We start from the raw sequence: 19,060 nt of genomic DNA, 5'->3' as shown, positions 1-19,060 counted from the left end.
CAGTCTTTTGCCCGGAGGTTTGCCTAGGGGAGGATGCTAAAGCTTCGACTCGATCGACGTATTAACTCCAACTTAGACTCCAATGTCTAAAAAATTGAGTCTTGAGTGCCAAAATATTCCAAGGTGTGAATAATTCAAGGAGAACCGGAGAAATGGCCCGTGAGCGGGTTAAAAAGGCCCATTTGAAAAGAAGTTTTATTGATTCTTATACTCCTAACAGTTTTTCATGTGTCAGCTGTGCCTTCATCGGGATATGAAGCAACCGGGAAGTTTGAAGAGCACCAAAGGTGCGTAAGAGTTTGTTGAGGCGTAACCAAGGTAATTCTAGCTTCTTGAGTACTTCTTTTTCTGATGAGCGCACACCTGACTCATGAATCAGTTATATTACCGGTTGTTAGCATAAAGATGTACTATAAAGAGTAGTTTATCGTCAGCGCACACACACCCGTCAACCACCCCCTTAGTACAGATTTCTCTATCTCTCCAGCCTTCCGCTGCCATTACAATCAAGGATGGCGGCCGTAATTTTCGTTAACAAAATACTGAGCACTTGCTCGCCAAAATTACTCCTTCTCTGTAGGCAAGCAATAATTTGTCTTTTTTTAATCATATAAAACAAATGGATTCCATGTTGCCATGGGTCTGTACAGTAAATACATAGATTCAGTAAGACATAGATCAATTTCTGCACCGAACATGTCATTCCAAACAACTATCAATAGGATCACATTACTGTCACACACTTAGCCTGAAATGTAATCCGAACATTTGAATAAGCTAATTGTTCAGATAATGCAAATTGACCACCGAAAACTTTTTACGGTTGGCGATATACATTACCAACGCAGTTGATAAAGCCAAATTTTCTTAGTGTCTAGATAGTTTGTGCATGAGACCTTGGGGCTATGCCTAGTTTCTAATCCCCTTCGTCCGAGTAGTGTTTCCAAACTTTGGCAACTCAGAGAGTAATATTTCCTTATGCAGATTGTTTAAATGATGTATAATAAAACAATTATTGAATTCGGGTTTTGCGTGATATCTGAAAAAGCCAAACTCATACCTCGGCTTTGATAATTCATGATATCATGCTCAACCTCATCCAATAATTGTTTATTATTCTCTGGAAGTTGAATGAACGCCAGTAAGAACTTGAACACACTTGTCTGTGTTTGATGGTATGGTAAAAAGGCTGACTGTGTCAGTGTAATTACACACTTAAGAGAGAATGTTATTAAGTAGTCCTGAATATTTTGCATAAAAAAGTGAAGCGAGTTGTCTGCATTTTTAACTCAGCAGAGAAGTAGGCAAGTCTTCACCAGGATATGAACTTATAGACTAGTTTCTTTGTCAAAATTTCTCATTTCGAGAACGATGTTGCTGAATCACAGAAATGTACTGATTCAAATGCAAATTATCTTTTAAATATACCAAAATCTGCCAATTGGTCCTTGAGTTCCTTCTTCTCGACTCCAGACCGGCTACAACAGTATTCTGTGGCAAGGGCATCATGTGAGTTTCATTATCTCGAAAAGCAGTGCCGTAAGCGTTCTCGAAAAGTTTCTTTTGTGGAGCGCAATTAGTCAGGTTCAATTTCAACGGTAAGCCTTACTTTAAGAATAGAAAGTATATGGTTTGAACCTAGGAATAACTGTCGATCGTGTAGTCCGATCGTTTGAGAGAGAGTAGTCTTGAAAAGGACCGTTGTTGATAACTTAAAAGTCATTGACGTTTGGACAACCTCAGGCAGGAGAAAAAGTCATAAGAAGCAAGTTATAGCGAGCTTAAGAGGGGCCTCGACATTTTGTCATTTACAATCAGCATGAAGAGAACCTTATCAATCGTTTAAAACATCCATGTCTCAAGACAGGAAAGTAGAGACTTCATCCAAGAAAATTTATATGTTAGAGATCGGAGGGAGCCCCAAACGACCTATCAAATTCATGTTTACAGAAGTCGGTCCTTGTTACAAGATTTTATTTTTCAAACTAGTAATTAATTCTGTGGAAATGCGCCAGCAATGCATTCAACCACAACATCAGTTAAATGATACGACAGTGCGTTTCATTCCCTTCGTCATGCTTTGTGGCCCGAATTAACGAGTGTCAACAAATAAAAGATTAGTGCATAGCGACTGCAACCAACGGGCGAAGCTAAGCCAAGAGCTGCTTTTCGTTGCCGAATTTTCTTCCTCATCAAATAATACTTTGAGAAGGGTAACTTGACACTAAAAGAAGATAAATGCTACGATTTAATTGATTGTTCATGTAGACGTAATTAGTAAAATATGCGGAAATCTTTAATAATGAAAAGAAACCATAGCAACCATGTTAATGAACGTGGTTCTCAATTATCATGGCAGGTTTGATTCCTTTATTTTAGGTGGGATGTAGGGAGGCGAGAATGTTTTATGGAATGAGATATTGCGAGAAACTGAGAAATTAAAAATAATGGGGTTCTGGAATGTTGAAGAAATTGAGGCAATTTATATTATCTAGAGATGATACTTGACATCGCTCAGAGAGCCCAGACATCTTAATCATTCGCAACCATCGAGGCAGGCAAATTTGAATGATTCGTTAACTTGTATAATATTTAGCCATAACTTGTGCATTTGAAGAATTCCAAACTTTGGACTGAATAGGCAGGTGAAATTGAAAGAAATCCACACAAAAACAAAAGAACCAATCAGATTTTTTAGCTGTTTAAAGAAACCAATCAAATGAAAGGCAAAGTAGGTCAAAGAAGTCATCGTGTGGTAATTGAACTTTGTATTGTGAAATTTTTATCTGAAATCATACTTTTGATTTCAAATCGAACTCACTCTGCGTGTTCGTTGGACTTTGAAATCACACATATGTAATTTCAGACCTAATAATATACTTGCAAAACTTTCAGAATGCTCATTGGCCGAGAACTTGTCAATTAACCCCAAACATTTCAGAAAGTCGAAATTGAGTGAAGAAAGTTAATGTTGGGTGCAGAAAGATGAATTTGAAATGACTGAGGATGAGTTGCGATAGCACAACAAAAAAAAATGGCCGACAGGTTAGGAGAAAATGAACATTGTTTCAATTCAGAGTGTGAGGGAGAATTCTAAAAGCAAAAACACCCAATAAAGGAAAACAACTCGCCTAAAGTCTGACTTCCAAAAGCAGATATCAAATTATGAACGGGAGGTCCTGAATAAAATTCCTGAGAAGTTTTACGCAACAGTTCGTACCGAGAAAGACGGGGAAGATTATGAGCGTAATAATTTTCGTGGGATGTTAACTGTTATCGACCGATACCTATCAGAGAAAGACTAAAAACTCCCAACTATTCTCTCGAGAGATTTTAAAAGTTTAAAGCAAATTCTTGAGGAAAAAAGCCTGACTACTTCGGCAATAAGGCAAAGGCAAGCGGCCAAACTGGTAAGCCCGGACACAATATATAAACAGTACGGCTTGAGCAAACAAGGTTAGCAAGTAGATTATCATATAGCGCTCGGAGTGAACGTTTTTTTTTTTCAAATTTGCCGATTTTCGAGAACAAAAAGACACGGCTTATCCGTGGAAGTGGCTTATACGAAAAAGTTTTAAAGAATCGTTTTCTAATTAATGTTATTTATTGGTTTTATCATGGAAAATAAAGACTGTCTAAAATAAATTAAAAATGAAAAGAATTTGAATGTAAATATTTTAAGCATGGATTTGACTACTGAAGGTATTTAGGAGCCAAGATTTATTTCCTCTTCACTTATTGATGCTGAAACCATAGCAACCATTACACTCCATTTGGGGGCAGGTTTAATTTCTGATACAGTTTAGTCAATGTAAAAGAATGGCTGTTTGATCTTTTGGACAACTAGGTGATTTTTGAAAGAAATCAATTCATGAATCGATATGTAGGCCTTATCACTCTTACCCTATAAAAAAATACTTTCAGATACATTCATCCTGCCCATGGAAAAGTAGTTACTTCAGAAACAATTACCGAAACGTCAGGGAATGAAATCAGCGTCATTGTGAATCAAACATTTTCATTGTTCTACTTTAACCAGATAAAAAATGCGTAAAACTGTGCTCCTCACAGCAACACATATTCATACAGTTTCATTAGTGCTTTTTTCGGGTTTCAAAGACACGGCTATTGAACTGAGAGCTAGTCATGGTACTTTTTTTCGTAATGAGATGGACATCAGAGCTATTGCTGTGGCCCATGGCTATTTATTTCGCCTTACTTGCCTATTAGCCTTTAGAGATAGAACGGAATAAAAGCCTGATTGCTCTTTCCTTAAACGGGATCTATCTTGCGATCAGGCGTTCTTTTTTTTTGCTATATTGCTTGACCACCTGCTCTATAACTGCCACACCATCGCACGCCTCAGAAAAAAAAGAACGCTTGATTGCAGGTGACTGATTTTATATTGGTGACTTTTGTCTTCTTTAGCTACTTCAGCCAAGACAAGATCTGGAAATTGCCTCAGTTTGACAAAATTCTCGACCGACTTACATGAAGAGATGGCAAATTCAACCAGAAATGAAGGTTCTTAAAGTTCTAATTTCATAACTTAAACGCTGTCAGTTAAACTGACTATCCCCTCCAAGTCGTTACCTGTAATCGATATAGTATTATGTGGAATCCTGAGAAGTCATTTCCACGGCTCCTAGCGAGCTTTTGTCGCTATCTGTCTTTTAAACCTCTTATGTGACAATTTTGTTTTCAATGAGATAGATGCTTATTTTGCAGACACCTCCAATATCACACAATGGCGACAGGTTCGTGTCACTGAAAACCACATATTGTTAATATGCGATGACGTGGGTAGATTCTGGATAGACCTAGGAACTATCTTGATGCTGCCACCAGCTGAGGTTGTTAATATTGAGGACGAATTCAGATATAACCGTGACAGGGCGTGGAAAGTGATGAAAAGGTGGCTACAAATGAAGGGAAGAGAAGCAACTATGGGAATTCTCGCAGATGCTCTTGAGCAGATGAGGATGAGAAATGCCGTCGAAAAGCTGATTGGTATGCGATTTCTTATTTGAAGAGAGTACACTCAGTACCGAGTCTATTTATTTCCTTAAAAAAATACCTGAAACCCATGTGGGAAAAGATTTTCAAATGACCAACTTCTCAGTCATACCAGGGGGATTATATTTTCTAACGCAGTTCGCGACGAAGGCAAGTTTTGTTACATTTACAATAGTTACACCAAGGAAGGAGAACCTAATTATACTCAAGCCCTACTTTATATAACAAAGATATCAACAACTGGACCATTAGCCGATGTAAAGCAATAGTTTAGCCAGTCAGCGTTTCACTGCACAGTTTTTGCGAAGTTGAAGTACTACAGCGGGCCGGGCCTTGAGGCCTGAATGTAGAGAAAACACTAGGACAAATTGAACTACTTTTACCAATGCAATTGCATACACGTAGAAGAAACTCGTCCAGAAATCTTATCTTAGCCTTGTGTTAAGTTACAATTGTGAAAACCTTTTATTTTATCATTTAAGGCAGAGCCTATTGTGACCTCTTTACCTTTGGTTAACTTGTGCAAATTCTTTTCACTGTCTAACTAGAAAAAGTAAAAGTGGAGGCTGGATTGAAGTCCGTTCGAGCTGCAAGCGGGAAGTTACGAAAGGACGTTGAACGTTTTAGAGAAGAAATACAGAACGGGCAACGGATGCGTGACGAAACACGGAAAGAATGCGAAGAATTAAATTGCGAAATGCAAACAGCAACGGGAGAGGAAGGCCGAAAAAACATGGAAACTAGGATGCAACGCCTCGAGACAACAATTGAAAGGCTGGAAAGGCAAGATCCACTACAAAAATTGACTCGATTGCTAGAAATTTGCGGCAGGATTGACGAGGGTGTATGGGATGTACAGGAGAGCGTCAGAAAAGTCTCTGAAAATCAAAACGCGGCGGTTGGAAGGTCATCATTCGAAGCCGATAGGAATACATCAGATGAACCTATTGAGAGGCAACAAGAGGAAACTACATCGGAAGATCCCATTCAGAGAGACACAATACGGAGGGATTCGCAGAACCAAAGAGAAAGTGGTCCCATCATAAAACCTTTGCTTGACGGTAAGCTTATATTGCACAATTCTTTGTCAGCCAAATTTGTAATGTTCTGTCCGAGAGACGTCGATGGAGTCAGAGAAACTAAAACAAGTTAATTTAAAATTAAAAAAATTCGTTTTAATCTTAAAATATATCTCTCAAAATTACTATGCACATGTTCAGTGTGCACGAAATACCGAAATACAACATTTTCTGAACACCCTTCCTAAGAGTTCAACTGAAATTTGACGATAAATGAATCACTTGGCGATACTATGGTTCGATAATCCTTTTTTTAGTTCATTTAAAATTTTAGCTCGACGTTCAATGGAATATATGCCAAGTATTTATGCAATCATTGATTGGGTTTAAAAACGTCGTCATTGTCGTCTTCATCTTTGGGTATCAAGTTATCCTTCTTTATTTTTTTTTCCAGACTGTTCAACAAGTATACTTGTGAATGTTATTTTCTTACAGATATTGATCGAATACCGGCAAAATTTCTCTTGTTTCCACCACGCAACTAAATTTATTCACCGCGCTATTAAAATGTCCTCTACATCACATACATTACAAGTGAGGATTTCTGTGTCGTCATGGTAACTGGGCCTACTGGCGTCGTGGTTTTACTTTCCACGAAAGTTTAATCTCTTAATTTTGAAATCAATACCGATGTCGAACTCATCTTTTTCAGGAGAATTTTTTATGTTCAGCAATCCCTGCAATAGGTTTTCTAGACGATTTTCTTTGATTCAAATTTGTAGGATATGAAATAGAACTCAATGATGTGGAAAAAGAAAGAGATTCACTGAAAACCAAATCTGGTCAACCAGACCAAACGAACAAAAGTCAACTGGAGCGGAAAAGAAAGTTAAAAACAAATAATAAACAAGTTAAAGTGGAGAGAAACGAAGCCATTGAACCAAATAAAGTAATGGTGGAACAGATTCAAAAGCTTGAAGCGGAGAAGAAGGAGCTCGAAATGACGTTAAATGGTCAAACCGATCTTATGGCTGAAAATGAAAAGCTGTCGACTCAAATAGAAAGGCTGACAAAAAAAGCAAACAACTCTGAGTTTGAGTGCAAGCGGCTACAAGAGGAGCTCAAGACGTACATAAATTACCAAAGTCGTAAGTACACGAAAGAACTTTTTAAAGATAATATTGACTTTCTGTCTTTAGCTAATCCGTCTCAGTCTAAAGTGGTACAGCCTTGCGCTATCTCTATCTACGTATCTGCCATATTAGTTTAGTTTTTCCTTAACCCCTTCTTTTATGTTAAGCACATTCTTCGCTGATGTTGAATTATATACATATGGGGAGGGAAGACAAGGCATTTTTTTCTTTTAATGTCATCTATCTTACTTTCGTTTCCACTTAGACGTTTTCTTACCAGCTGGAAAGGAATTTGCCGGCATATGCACTGGTGTCATCTGCTTCCTAAAACAAAGATTAAAAGATGCACCTTGCGCTGAATTGATTGCTTCCAGATCTTCCGATGGCCTTGGAGATGGGGCTGACGTATTAAACCATAAGACAGGCACCGTCAGTGGGACAGAAGAAAAGAAAAATTCGTGGTGGTCTATTGATCTGGGCTCAAGCCATCGGCTTGTGATCACACACTACGCTTTGAGGCACGGCAAAAGAGAAAAAGAGTCACTGCTAACCCAATGGCAGCTAAAGGGATCCAATGATGGGAAGCAATGGGAAAACATTGAAACTATTCGCGACAAGAAGGATCCACAGTTCAAAGATCCTCCTCTATTTTGTACAGGCAAATGGTCTGTCAAAGGGGAAATAGGGCCTTTTCGTTATTTTCGAATTTTCCAGACAGGTGTTAATTCCTCTGGCAAATATGGAATATACCTATCTGGGATTGAGCTGTATGGAGTACTTCTAAACATGTGTGAACTAACAGAAACAGAGGCTTTATCATATAAAGTTTTCATCAAGCAGCCGAATGAAAAGTGAACTCTCAACCCCCCATTAAAAGTGTCTTTGAGGGGCCACATAACTTTTTCTTTGTAATCTCTTATATTTTCATGTAGAGTGTGATGTTTCCTTAGTTTTGCAACGTTTAGAATATTGAAGTTCGCTGTTGGTTTTAGATGAAATGCAAGTTAAAAAAAATTAAAATGCCATCTTTGATGATTTTTTCAAGAGTATGGCAAATCAATATTTTATGAGCAGTTACATGAAATTGTAGACATTGAAAAGTAAGAGAGTGGAAGAATCTGTTACTTGTCTATATGCTGCAGGAGTATCTTTGTAAATGATCATCTAACACAACCTAAGCGATACAGTGTTGATCTTAGTTTGCCGAGTTTGTAACGAATAATTCTTCGTTTATATATATTATATATACTGAATTCTTCAAAACTGGGTAGTAAGAGAGAATCATCAGCGTTTTCAAAGAAGTGATAATAACTGTAGCTTTTAGAGTGCTTTTTAGATTGCCAGCTTTTTTTATTATTATCCATCAAATGTTTTTTTCTCGTGGGTGACTGGTTTAAACACGTCGCGTGATTGTTACACCAGGGTTATAACTGGGGAATATCTACTGATATTCCCTAAGAAATATTCCCTAATAAAAACCTTACGTTAAAAGTCGATAATTTCAATTCAAGATGAGAGAGCATTTTGCTGTCGTTCTAGAAGAAAAAACCTAGTTGTTTGTTCGTAAATTAGAACAAGAGAACACCGAAGGGTGAACAGTGTACGCAGTAAATGGTTAGCTGTTCGTAAACATTGTAGTGTCGTGTGACACTAGCGTCACATTGTGTCATGCATGTGATTTAAGCAAGGGAATTCCAGGATTAAAGAGAGAGTAAACCATTTGCTCGTCGTGGCCGTTTACTATTAATTGCTTTCGTGTTCGCTCTCCACATTACAAACACTTTGTTCCATGCGTGGCACCATTCGCCCCCACAATCTAATTTTCAGATATATGTAGATAGTGAATTAAGTGGGTTGCACGTGGCGTGACCTATTTATATTATTATAGAACAAAAACATGTTCCAATTAGCAATTAATTTTTTTAACTACTAGTGATTTGATAAAACGTTATTTATGCGCCTGTCTTCCAAAATCCCAATAATGAACCAATCAAACTGTCCTAATTGAGCCTCGTTTTCCGGATTCGCAGGGAAAGTATTCCGTGACTTGCACTCAAATTCACTCAAAATGAAACTAAGTCCGCTAAACTGATAAAAAGATGATGGAAAGCGTAAACAGTCCAGGTAAGTTTCGAGACGCTGAATCAATTTCTGAAGACAACTTTAATTTCTACACGTACAAGTTATCTCAAGCTGTTAGTGGGATCGCATTGGTGTCAATTATCTAACATGAAATATCTTCAAAACATCTGAATAAGTTTAAAAGAAACTTGTTCCCCTCAAAATATCATCATTACATTCCTAACTATCGTTATTGCTGGCTGAGTAGGAGATAAAAAACATTAAAGTAAGAGTCTATTTTATTAGATGTGAGTTGAAAAGACACGAAATAGACGCGACACGCACTCTTTTCCTCGTTTTACGCTTGTGTTTACACGAACTCTTTTCGTCTCGCGCTCGTTTTCATATTCTCATCGACCAGCTGTTTGGAAAACGAAATAAGGCGTCTCTCACCTTGTGTTTATTGCTTTTGCGATCATTTGAAACCCCAAAAATTGTGAGAAATGTTGTTTTTTCAAGATCAGAAGGTTACGATCCTTCTTAATTTAGATTGATATGAGAAACAATGGCCTATAATTTACTCTCCATGGTAAACTGGACGGCTGCGAGCTCAAGCCCTGTCTAAAAGGCATGTTTCACGCCATTGAAATAATCCTTAGCGTTGTGGGCTTCTTTGCCCGTGTGCATCGTCAAAGCCTTATCTTATATAAGTCTCCTTAAATTATATTTACTTTTAACCGCACACGATCCTTTAAATTATGTGATAAGACGTTTGTTCTACAAGCATGGATCTTAATATATTTAAAAACCTTAAGAGGCGCTTTCCGCTCAGCTAATATTCAAATCCGATTGAAATGCATATATTATGTATAGTTTTATCACATTTTTTTCTGCAATTAACTGATCGTCTTTGGTATCCCACATATGTCTATCGCTTGGATTGAATATTAGCATAAAATTAAAATGACGAAATATTTTAGTGGGGAGGAATTTCTAACCGATAAGTTGACACTTCGGCTTGAGATTGGGATTGTTAAGATTTGTTTGTACTGTAGAGGCAGATCCATGACAACATCGGAAACACAGGAAATTTTGGCGCTCAACATGATGGTGCTGAGGGTCAATAGTGGTATTGTATTATTGTAAAAACAAAATCAATTTGAACAGGAATTACAAACCAAGAATTTTTGGCCGAGTGAAATGCGCCTCACCCTTAGCTTTTCCTTTAATCCCCTGACATTAAACCGGAAGTGAGTATGACATCCATGACATCCATACGTAGGAGCCCATCACTATTAAGTAACGGGATCCTGCCATATCGGCGTTATCCAGCAAACAGGTAATGAGAATATTTAAACTTATCTGGTAGAAGATGTTATCTTGATATAACACCAAATTAAAAAGAAATGTGTATCAGTTAGAGGGGAGAAGAATTACCTATCAGATCTTGGGAGTTAAAGGGCTAATTTTAAGCTGATTATTGCACGAAGAAAACTAAAACTGTTGTCTCATAGATATAAAAGGAATTAAGGATAAAATTACTTTGAGACCTTTATACAATGTTTCTACATGGAAGGGATGTGTGACCCTCTAAATCCGATCTTACTGCTTTTAAAATTTTTGGGAGGTAGTCCAATATGTTGCTATTTGAGAGTTGAGCGAGAGTCTCGAAGGCTTCTTCTGCAAGCTTCTAGATGTTTAGAAGTACCCCGAACAGTTCAATTCCGGACAAGTAGATTCCATATTTGTGAGAGGAATTTCTGCCTGTTTGGAAAATTCGAAAAAATCGGAAAGCTCCCATTTTTCCTTCAACTGACCAGGTGCCTGTATAATATGGATGAGGATCTCTGAAGCGTGGAGGATCTGCCCTTTTATAATTAGTTTCAAGTTTTTTCCAATTCATTCCGTCATTGGATCCCTCCAGTTGCCAATGGGTAAGAACTGACTCTCCATCTCTTTTTCCGTGTCTTAAAGAGTAATGTGTGATTACAAGCCGATGGCTTGAGCCTAGATCAATGGACCACCATGAATCTTTCCTCTCCTCTGTTCCACTGGTAGTTCCTTTCTGATGGTCAAATATGTCACTTGCTTTTCCTGGCCCATCGGAAGATCTAGAAGCATGCAGTTTTGATGTAACATCTCTCTTCAAATTGCAAATAACACCAGGGCAGTTTGTGGCAAATTCCTTTCCAGTTGGTAAGAAAACACCTAAAAGGAAGAAGAAAAGCGTCAAACTAACAAAAACCATCAAACTAATGCAGTCACCAATATTAAACAGTCGCTTAACCAGTATAAATGATAATCGAAAGCAATGTAACCAAAACTTTGTATCCATTCCTTCATTCTACATCCCTTCATTCCTTCATTCCTTCATTCCATTATTCCTTCATTCCTTCATTCCTTCACTCCTACATTCCTACATTCCTACATCCCTTCATTCCTTCATTCCTTTATTCCTACATCCCTTCATTCCTTCATTCCTTCATTCCTTCATTCCATTATTCCTACATCCCTTCATTCCTTCATTCCTTTATTCCTACATCCCTTCATTCCTTCATTCCATTATTCCTTCATTCCTTCATTCCTTCATTCCTTTATTCCTACATCCCTTCATTCCTTCATTCCTTTATTCCTACATTCCTTCATTCCATTATTCCTTCATTCCTTCATTCCTTCATTCCATTATTCCTTCATTCCTTCATTCCTTCACTCCTACATTCCTACATTCCTACATTCCTACATCCCTTCATTCCTTTATTCCTACATCCCTTCATTCCTTTATTCCTACATTCCTTCATTCCTTCATTCCATTATTCCTTCATTCCTTCATTCCTTCATTCCATTATTCCTTCATTCCTTCATTCCTTCACTCCTACATTCCTACATTCCTACATTCCTACATCCCTTCATTCCTTCATTCCATTATTCCTTCATTCCTTCATTCCTTCACTCCTACATTCCTACATTCCTACATTCCTACATCCCTTCATTCCTTCATTCCATTATTCCTTCATTCCTTCATTCCCTCACTCCTACATCCCTTCATTCCTTCATTCCATTATTCCTACATCCCTTCATTCCTTCATTCCTTTATTCCTACATCCCTTCATTCCATTATTCCTTCATTCCTTCATTCCTTTATTCCTACATCCCTTCATTCCTTCATTCCTTTATTCCTACATCCCTTCAATCCATTATTCCTTCATTCCTTCATTCCTTCATTCCTTCATTCCATTATTCCTACATCCCTTCATTCCTTCATTCCTTTATTCCTACATCCCTTCATTCCTTCATTCCATTATTCCTTCATTCCTTCATTCCTTTATTCCTACATCCCTTCATTCCTTCATTCCATTATTCCTTCATTCCTTCATTCCTTTATTCCTACATCCCTTCATTCCTTCATTCCTTTATTCCTACATCCCTTCACTCCTGCATTCCTACATCCCTTCATTCCTTCATTCCTTTATTCCTACATCCCTTCATTCCTTCATTCCATTATTCCTTCATTCCTTTATTCCTACATCCCTTCATTCTTTCATTCCATTATTCCTTCATTCCTTCACTCCTGCATTCCTACATCCCTTCATTCCATTATTCCTTCAGTCCTACATTCTTTCATTCCCTCATTCCCTCATTCCTTCATTCCTTCATTACTACATCCCTTCATTCCTTCATTCCATTATTCCTTCAGTCCTACATTCTTTCATTCCCTCATTCCCTCATTCCTTCATTCCTTCATTACTACATCCCTTCATTCCTTCATTCCATTATTCCTTCATTCCATTATTCCTTCATTCCATTATTCCTTCATTCCATTATTCCTTCACTCCTACATTCCTTCATTCCTTCAATCCTTCATTCTTTCATTCCCTCATTCCCTCATCCCTACATTCCTTCATTACTACATCCCTTCATTCCTTCATTCCTTCATTCCATTATTCCATCATGCCATTATTTCTTCATTCTTTCACTCCTACATTTCTTCATTCCTTCATTCCTACATCCCTTCATTCCATTATTCCTTCATTCCTTCATTCCTTCACCCTACATTCCTTCATTCCTTCATTCCTACATCCCTTCATTCCATTATTCCTTCATTCCTTCATTCCTTCACCCTACATTTCTTCATTCCTTCATTCCTACATCCCTTCATTCCATTATTCCTTCATTCCTTCATTCCTTCACCCTACATTCCTTCATTCCTTCATTCCTTCACCCTACATTCCTTCATTCCTACATCCCTTCATTCCTTCATTCCATTATTCCTTCATTCCTTCACTCCTACATTCCTTCATTTTTACATTCCTTCATTCCTACATCTCTGCATTCCTTCATTCCTTCATTCCTTCATTCCTTCATTCCTACATCCCCTCATTTATTCATTCCTACATCTCTTCATTCCTATATTCCTTCATTCCTTTATTCTTACATTCCTTGATTCTTACATCCCTTCATTCCTTTATTCCTTCATTTCTACATCTCTACATCCCTTCATTCTTTCGTTCCTTTATCATCCTGATGATGACTTCCGCTCAGGTTGTCGAAACGTTAGTCACCACTACCGACAACTTTCCTTCCCAGGAATCGACTTACCTGGACGATCAATCTACATTATTACATATTTTATGCCGTGGCATAAGTGATCACATAGGACTCAACCTCCTTAACATGAAACAGACGAACAATCGAGGCGAAGGTATAGTTATCATATTGAATATTTCTTCCTCTATCACAACTAACTCTCACATATGTACTTACGACTTTCGAAGTTGATGTACTTTTTAAGCTCCTCGTGAAGCCTCTTGCACTCTAGCTCGCTGTTGTTCACCCTTTTGGAAAGCTGTTCAATTCTAGTCAACAGCATACCATTTTCAGCCTTGAGCCGTTCCTGTTCTTTTGCACCGGTTTGAACAAGTAGCGCCTTTTCCAGCTCCTCCTTCTCGGCCAATAACTTTTCAATCCGAGCCATGATTTTCTTGTTTTCTTCCATGACTTCAGTTTTCTTTTTCTCCATTTCAGCTTTCTTTTTGGAGAGTCTTTCTTTCTGCCTCTGCTGTTTTTCGTTGGTTTTCTTTAAGTTGCCAATTTCAAGCTCGTTTTCTTTTATTTTCTTATCTTTTTCTTTTTTATCCTCGTCCCACTTCTTCTTATCTTCTTTGTGCTTGAGCTCGAGTTGGCTGATTTTGTTTTTAATTGTTTCTCTTTTTGTCTTAATGTCGTTAAGCTCCTTTTCCAAATCAGGACATCGCAAGCATGCTTGGCTTCCTATAAAAACACCAACACCCAGTGAAGATCAACGAGATATTAATGAGTCCTCGATTACATAAGTCTTGTTTACAGTAACGTGTGATCTGACCAGCTTCATCCAGATCGCTGGATGGTTGTATCTCCCCCTGTTTTCATTTATAGCCAGCTTGTGGGTTATGACCTATTTCAGCATCCATTTTAGCCAATCAAATTCTCTAACTCGACTATTTTCCAGACCTTTTGTGACACTGCCATTCGATAGAAAAGTATATTTACCGAAGACATGTATTAACACGGGGTCAAACATTGAACAGTCTGCTCAAAGAAGCCACTGAAGTTAAAGTATGTGCAATTTTATCTCTTGAAGACTATGATAACAGTCACAAAACAAATGAAGACGAACCGTTTCTGATCCATTATCCTATATTGAAAACTAAAACAAAAATATCAAGCTTGTAGTGAAGGAAGCTGCGCAGTTCAAACTTACCTTCATACAAAAGTTGTATGGTCGCTCCTTCGTTCTTCTGCCTTTCCCCATATCTTTGTCCGGCGTCTTTCTGGCTTCGGTCAGCCATTCCACCCTTCTGTCTTGCACTTGAACGCCTCTCACTTGTTTCCTCCCATGCACTATTTTCGGGCTGTAATGATTTACCCGTGATTTCCTTCTGGTTTTCAGAGATCATTTTGATGTTTTCTTGCACAACCCGTAGACCCTCTTCCATCTGGTCGCAGATTTTTCCCAAGCGGCTCGTTTCTTGCATCAGAACCTCCTTATCGGCGGTTTTTTCAGTCGAAAGGTATGTTTCCAGCCTTTTAATTGTGGTTTCTAAGCCCTGGACCCTTGTTTCTATATGTTGTCGCTCATCCTCACCCTTTTCTGTTAGCATTTCTTGTAGGCTTTTGGTAAATTCTCTGAGTTCTTTAACTGTTGTGTCGTGTTTCTGTTTCTCGTTCTGTAGGCCCGTCCTCAAAAGGTCAACTTCCCTTCGCAATTTCGAACTTTGTACTCGCGCACAGTGTAACCCAGCCTCCACTTTCTCTGTCTCTATAAATATCAAGGTAAAAAGGTTGCATTTGATTAAACCCCCATAATAAATGTATAGGCACCTTCTCAACAAATTTATCGCTAGTATTAAAATGTTAAAGGTTTTTTGGGAAATAATTTTTTGTGAGGGCTCTGGACTAGAGAGGCTCTAATCGTAAACACGAACTGCAATGCTTTCGCCCCCCAGAAATTTTACATTGGCAAGCAGATGGACTGTAGAAGCGTTTGCTTTCAGTCAAAGCCAACCTTTATTGTATTCTTTTTAACCTAAAGTTTCTTGTATACTCAGATTATCCTTTCTTAACGAAACAAAATATGTTCAAAACTGCCTGAAATGCAAGCTGCAGTAGGATATGAAACCTCATGGTATCGCTAAAAGGCTATCTGTTAGACTCTCCCTTCCAACTCAAGTTTTCATGAAGAACATGAATAGACATGTCAATGAATGAGTTCCCATGAAAACAGGAAATTACATACCAACGAGCCTTTGAGCGGCATTTCTCTTCCCTATTTTCTCCAGAGCATCTGTAAGATTTCCCAAAGTTGCTCCAGTCCCGTTTCTTTGTTTCCATCTGTCTAGCACTTGCCACGCCCTTTCTCGACATAAGGTGTAATCATTTTCAACATTACGAACCACAGCTGATGGGAGCCTCAACTGAGTACCCAGATCTCTCCAAGAAGCGCCCACGTCATCACATATTAACATCATGTGGCTTGAAGTGACAGTTGCATGTCCATACTGTATACCACTAGAAGTGTCTGTGAAAATAAGTATCCAATTGAAATAAAAAAATATATATATGTATGCTACCAGAAAAGGATAAAATGGATGAAACTATGGAACCAAAGAAAGGTGCAGGTTTGGAAAAAACTGCCTAACGGACCAGTCATTAGTTATCGCTCTGGGTGGAGAGGGGGTGGGGTAGGGTGGGGTAAGGAGGGGTTTTAAGGGAGGGATTGTATATATATTTTTTATTGTCATAAGAATATTGCGGAGCCTTATGGGGTATCAGGTAAATTTTATCGCAACACGAGCAAAATCCTCCAAACCCTCCTCCCCCCAGAGCATAAATAATGACCAGTCCCTTAGTTGTCATAACTACGTCAACAATTTTCGACATAGAGGGAACAGGTGCTGCATTTTTAGAATTACATGAAATAAAAGGTTAGAGAACCTTCACTACTTGTAACTGATGTCTCCATCTTCCCAACAAGATCGCCTTTGAATTTAGCCAAGCTGCGATAATGTCCAAGCCTCTAACTTGCTTATAATTACCTAAAGCAAGCGAAAAAAATAAGGTAAACAACACATCCGACTTTACAGCTTACAGGGCATTAACAAAAAGTGTATGTAATTACCACGGCGTGAACTCTGAGGTTGTTCAAGATAAATTGTCAGCAGGATCATTTTGAATGATCGTGGAGAAACTTTAAAACTTCATGTTAATGAAACATAACAACGAAAACATAACATATATGATAAAAAAAACCCTTAAAAACAATGGGGAAGTAGGAGGGATAATGGCGTAAGTCGGCTGAGGACATAAGGTTGTTACCGTCATGCCAACGAGGTCAGTTCCAAGGAAGCACGTGATTTTAGTGGATATCTCCATAAGAATATTAACGATGGTCAGTAAAAGAAAGGATGCGGATGAAGACCTATATATGTGTATACTGGCTGTTACTAATTTTATGAATTTTGGTTACAACTGAGAAATGGATAATCAGCGGAGTAGTTTAGCACGTCGGTAATGAAATGCGCTTAGCTTTAATGAAATTATAACGAACGAAAAGCACACTTCATCTACACACAGACAAGAAAAAATTCGATTAGAATTTTATCACAGTATGACTTCTCATAGGCGATTCAGTGTGCATCTTGCCTCGTTACATTTATAGTAAAGTAAGTGGTCGATTTACATGCTAAGAATAAGAGGACATAAAAAGCACTAGCTAATGGAAACTTTGTATTTCAAATGCAGTTTCTGTGGTTTCCAAATTCCGTATGTAATTGGTCACTTGAAATTAAATTCCTTCGCATAGGCTAGGCGATCATGCTCATGAAATTGCTTCAGAGGCAATATTTGCAATCTAGCTTGTTCCAATCAATAAAGGACCTTTGGTTGCAACTGACAGCATTACTTGGATTAGGTCTTTCTTATAGCCACATATTTCGTCAAAGGTTACTATACAGTTGCTATGTTTTAGCGTCTGTTTGTTAGTTTTTATTTTAATCGGGTTAACGACGCACGTCAGAGAGAAATGGCAATAAAACAAACATTCACTTCATTCATTCTATATTTTAAAGCGTTGGCCGGCGTCAATTCGTAGAACTGGATAGCCGAGAAACAAAATAGATGAAAATCGTGAATAATATTTCCCCAGGCCTCAAAAACTCATTTGATAGGAGTTTGGTGTTATTGTTTAATCTCAAGCGCCTATACGTTCCTGTCTTGTAACTCAAATGTTCTCAAGAGATAGCTATCAGCTTCTAAAATAAAATGGGAGATGTTGCGTAAACCTTAGTAGCTGAAGCTTTTACCAGCACTGACCGTCGACCAATTATCTTTGTAGCTTTGAAGAGCAGAGGTATTCGTTTTTATTCCCCATTATTTTGCTTTGATCGATTCAGGACACTACATCGACTGTCTCCGCACCATAACAACCGGTGGTCTATAAAAAACGCAACGAATCTAAGCTTTCTATCAGTAGAGTTTCCTTTTAAAAAACTTGTTCTCTTATAGAGTTTGTCTCTCACCTCATATGGTACACTTCGAGCCCGTTATTCCATCTTAAAGTTGCGCTTTTTACCGCTGCCATTGGGAGTGCTGACAAAACTTACTTTTACGACAACAAGGAAAATATTCGCTCTCTTAGCCATCTGATCTGCCTCATGCCCTCAGGTCACTACTCCGATCACTTTACACCTTTATCCGGCGACTAAATGGATGAGTGAGCCCTAAAATTCCTAACCTTTTAAAGAGCCTCATGCATTTCTTTATTCTTTTTAAAGAGTCACGAATGACAGTCGACAGAATAGGTAAAGCTAATCATCGATAGAAAATCACTGTCGTGTATCACTGAGAATCATATGTTGCCTTTCTAACTCCTTCTTGAAGGACAGATCAGGATAAATTCCTTCCTTTGGCAACAAATGTTCTTTGTCAAGGAGACAGTTCACAAGACCACTAAAGTAACTGAGTAATCCCCTCGGGATATAACCTGATGTAGTACGAATTTCTCCCAGTAACTCACAAAAGAGTGTACGGAGTCCGTTGAGAAGAATATAGACATGAAAGGATTAAAGAAATTGAGTGGCATTTTGAAGAGTCAAAAATACTTGAGGGAAGACAGTCAGCTAATCTTTTTACGCGTACGCTCAATGTACTGCTTGATCAAAGTTCAAAATTCCACGGCAAGTTGGGGGCAACTTTTGGCAGTGTGGTAAGTCCCAAATCAGCACCTCAATAAAGTTAATATATCTGCAACCAAAACAACAGGTCAAAGGGGTATTCTAGTATTTAATTGGCTGGGAA

At 38.2% G+C, this 19,060-nt stretch overlaps 2 protein-coding genes across 5 annotated transcripts; one reads left to right on the top strand and one right to left on the bottom strand.

The window, feature by feature from the left end:
- Positions 1–1,477: 1,477 nt before the first annotated feature.
- LOC131781064 (trichohyalin-like) lies at positions 1,478–8,859 on the top strand. Its single transcript, XM_066173651.1, has 6 exons — positions 1,478–1,598; positions 4,429–4,524; positions 4,729–5,010; positions 5,565–6,077; positions 6,818–7,183; positions 7,434–8,859. The coding sequence occupies exons 2-6, from the start codon at positions 4,500–4,502 to the stop codon at positions 8,021–8,023; spliced, it is 1,776 nt and encodes a 591-aa protein (XP_066029748.1). The 5' UTR covers positions 1,478–1,598; positions 4,429–4,499; the 3' UTR covers positions 8,024–8,859.
- Positions 8,860–9,312: 453 nt separating this feature from the next.
- LOC131781063 (myosin heavy chain, clone 203-like) lies at positions 9,313–18,408 on the bottom strand. Of its 4 annotated transcripts, none has more exons than XM_059097708.2 (7): positions 18,283–18,395; positions 18,046–18,197; positions 16,700–16,800; positions 16,002–16,283; positions 14,967–15,524; positions 13,991–14,497; positions 9,313–11,437 (listed from the first exon to the last, which is right to left on the bottom strand). In XM_059097708.2, the coding sequence occupies exons 3-7, from the start codon at positions 16,725–16,727 to the stop codon at positions 10,920–10,922; spliced, it is 1,893 nt and encodes a 630-aa protein (XP_058953691.1). In that variant the 5' UTR covers positions 16,728–16,800; positions 18,046–18,197; positions 18,283–18,395; the 3' UTR covers positions 9,313–10,919. The 4 variants fall into 4 exon arrangements, with proteins under 4 accessions (XP_058953691.1, XP_058953690.1, XP_058953692.1 ...); XM_059097707.2 differs by having other exon boundaries at positions 18,067–18,197; XM_059097709.2 differs by having other exon boundaries at positions 18,077–18,197.
- Positions 18,409–19,060: the final 652 nt, after the last annotated feature.

Source organism: Pocillopora verrucosa, chromosome 10 (assembly GCF_036669915.1).
Source record: "Pocillopora verrucosa isolate sample1 chromosome 10, ASM3666991v2, whole genome shotgun sequence".
Classification (NCBI taxonomy): Eukaryota; Metazoa; Cnidaria; class Anthozoa; order Scleractinia; family Pocilloporidae; genus Pocillopora; species Pocillopora verrucosa.
The sequence above is the reverse complement of the archived record's forward strand: the minus strand, read 5'-3'. Positions and strand labels throughout refer to the sequence as shown.

Bases quoted from the DNA above. Each gene is read 5' to 3' on its own strand.
- LOC131781064 (XM_066173651.1), top strand. From the start codon at position 4,500: ATGGCAAATTCAACCAGAAATGAAG. The intron at 5,011-5,564 runs GTATGCGATTTC...CTGTCTAACTAG, and splicing joins TGCCGTCGAAAAGCTGATTG to AAAAAGTAAAAGTGGAGGCT. The intron at 6,078-6,817 runs GTAAGCTTATAT...TCAAATTTGTAG, and splicing joins CATAAAACCTTTGCTTGACG to GATATGAAATAGAACTCAAT.
- LOC131781063 (XM_059097706.2), bottom strand. From the start codon at position 16,727: ATGGAGACATCAGTTACAAGTAGTGAAG. The intron at 16,284-16,699 runs GTTCTCTAACCT...TTATTTTCACAG, and splicing joins ATCAGTTACAAGTAGTGAAG to ACACTTCTAGTGGTATACAG. The intron at 15,525-16,001 runs GTATGTAATTTC...TGATATTTATAG, and splicing joins TGCCGCTCAAAGGCTCGTTG to AGACAGAGAAAGTGGAGGCT.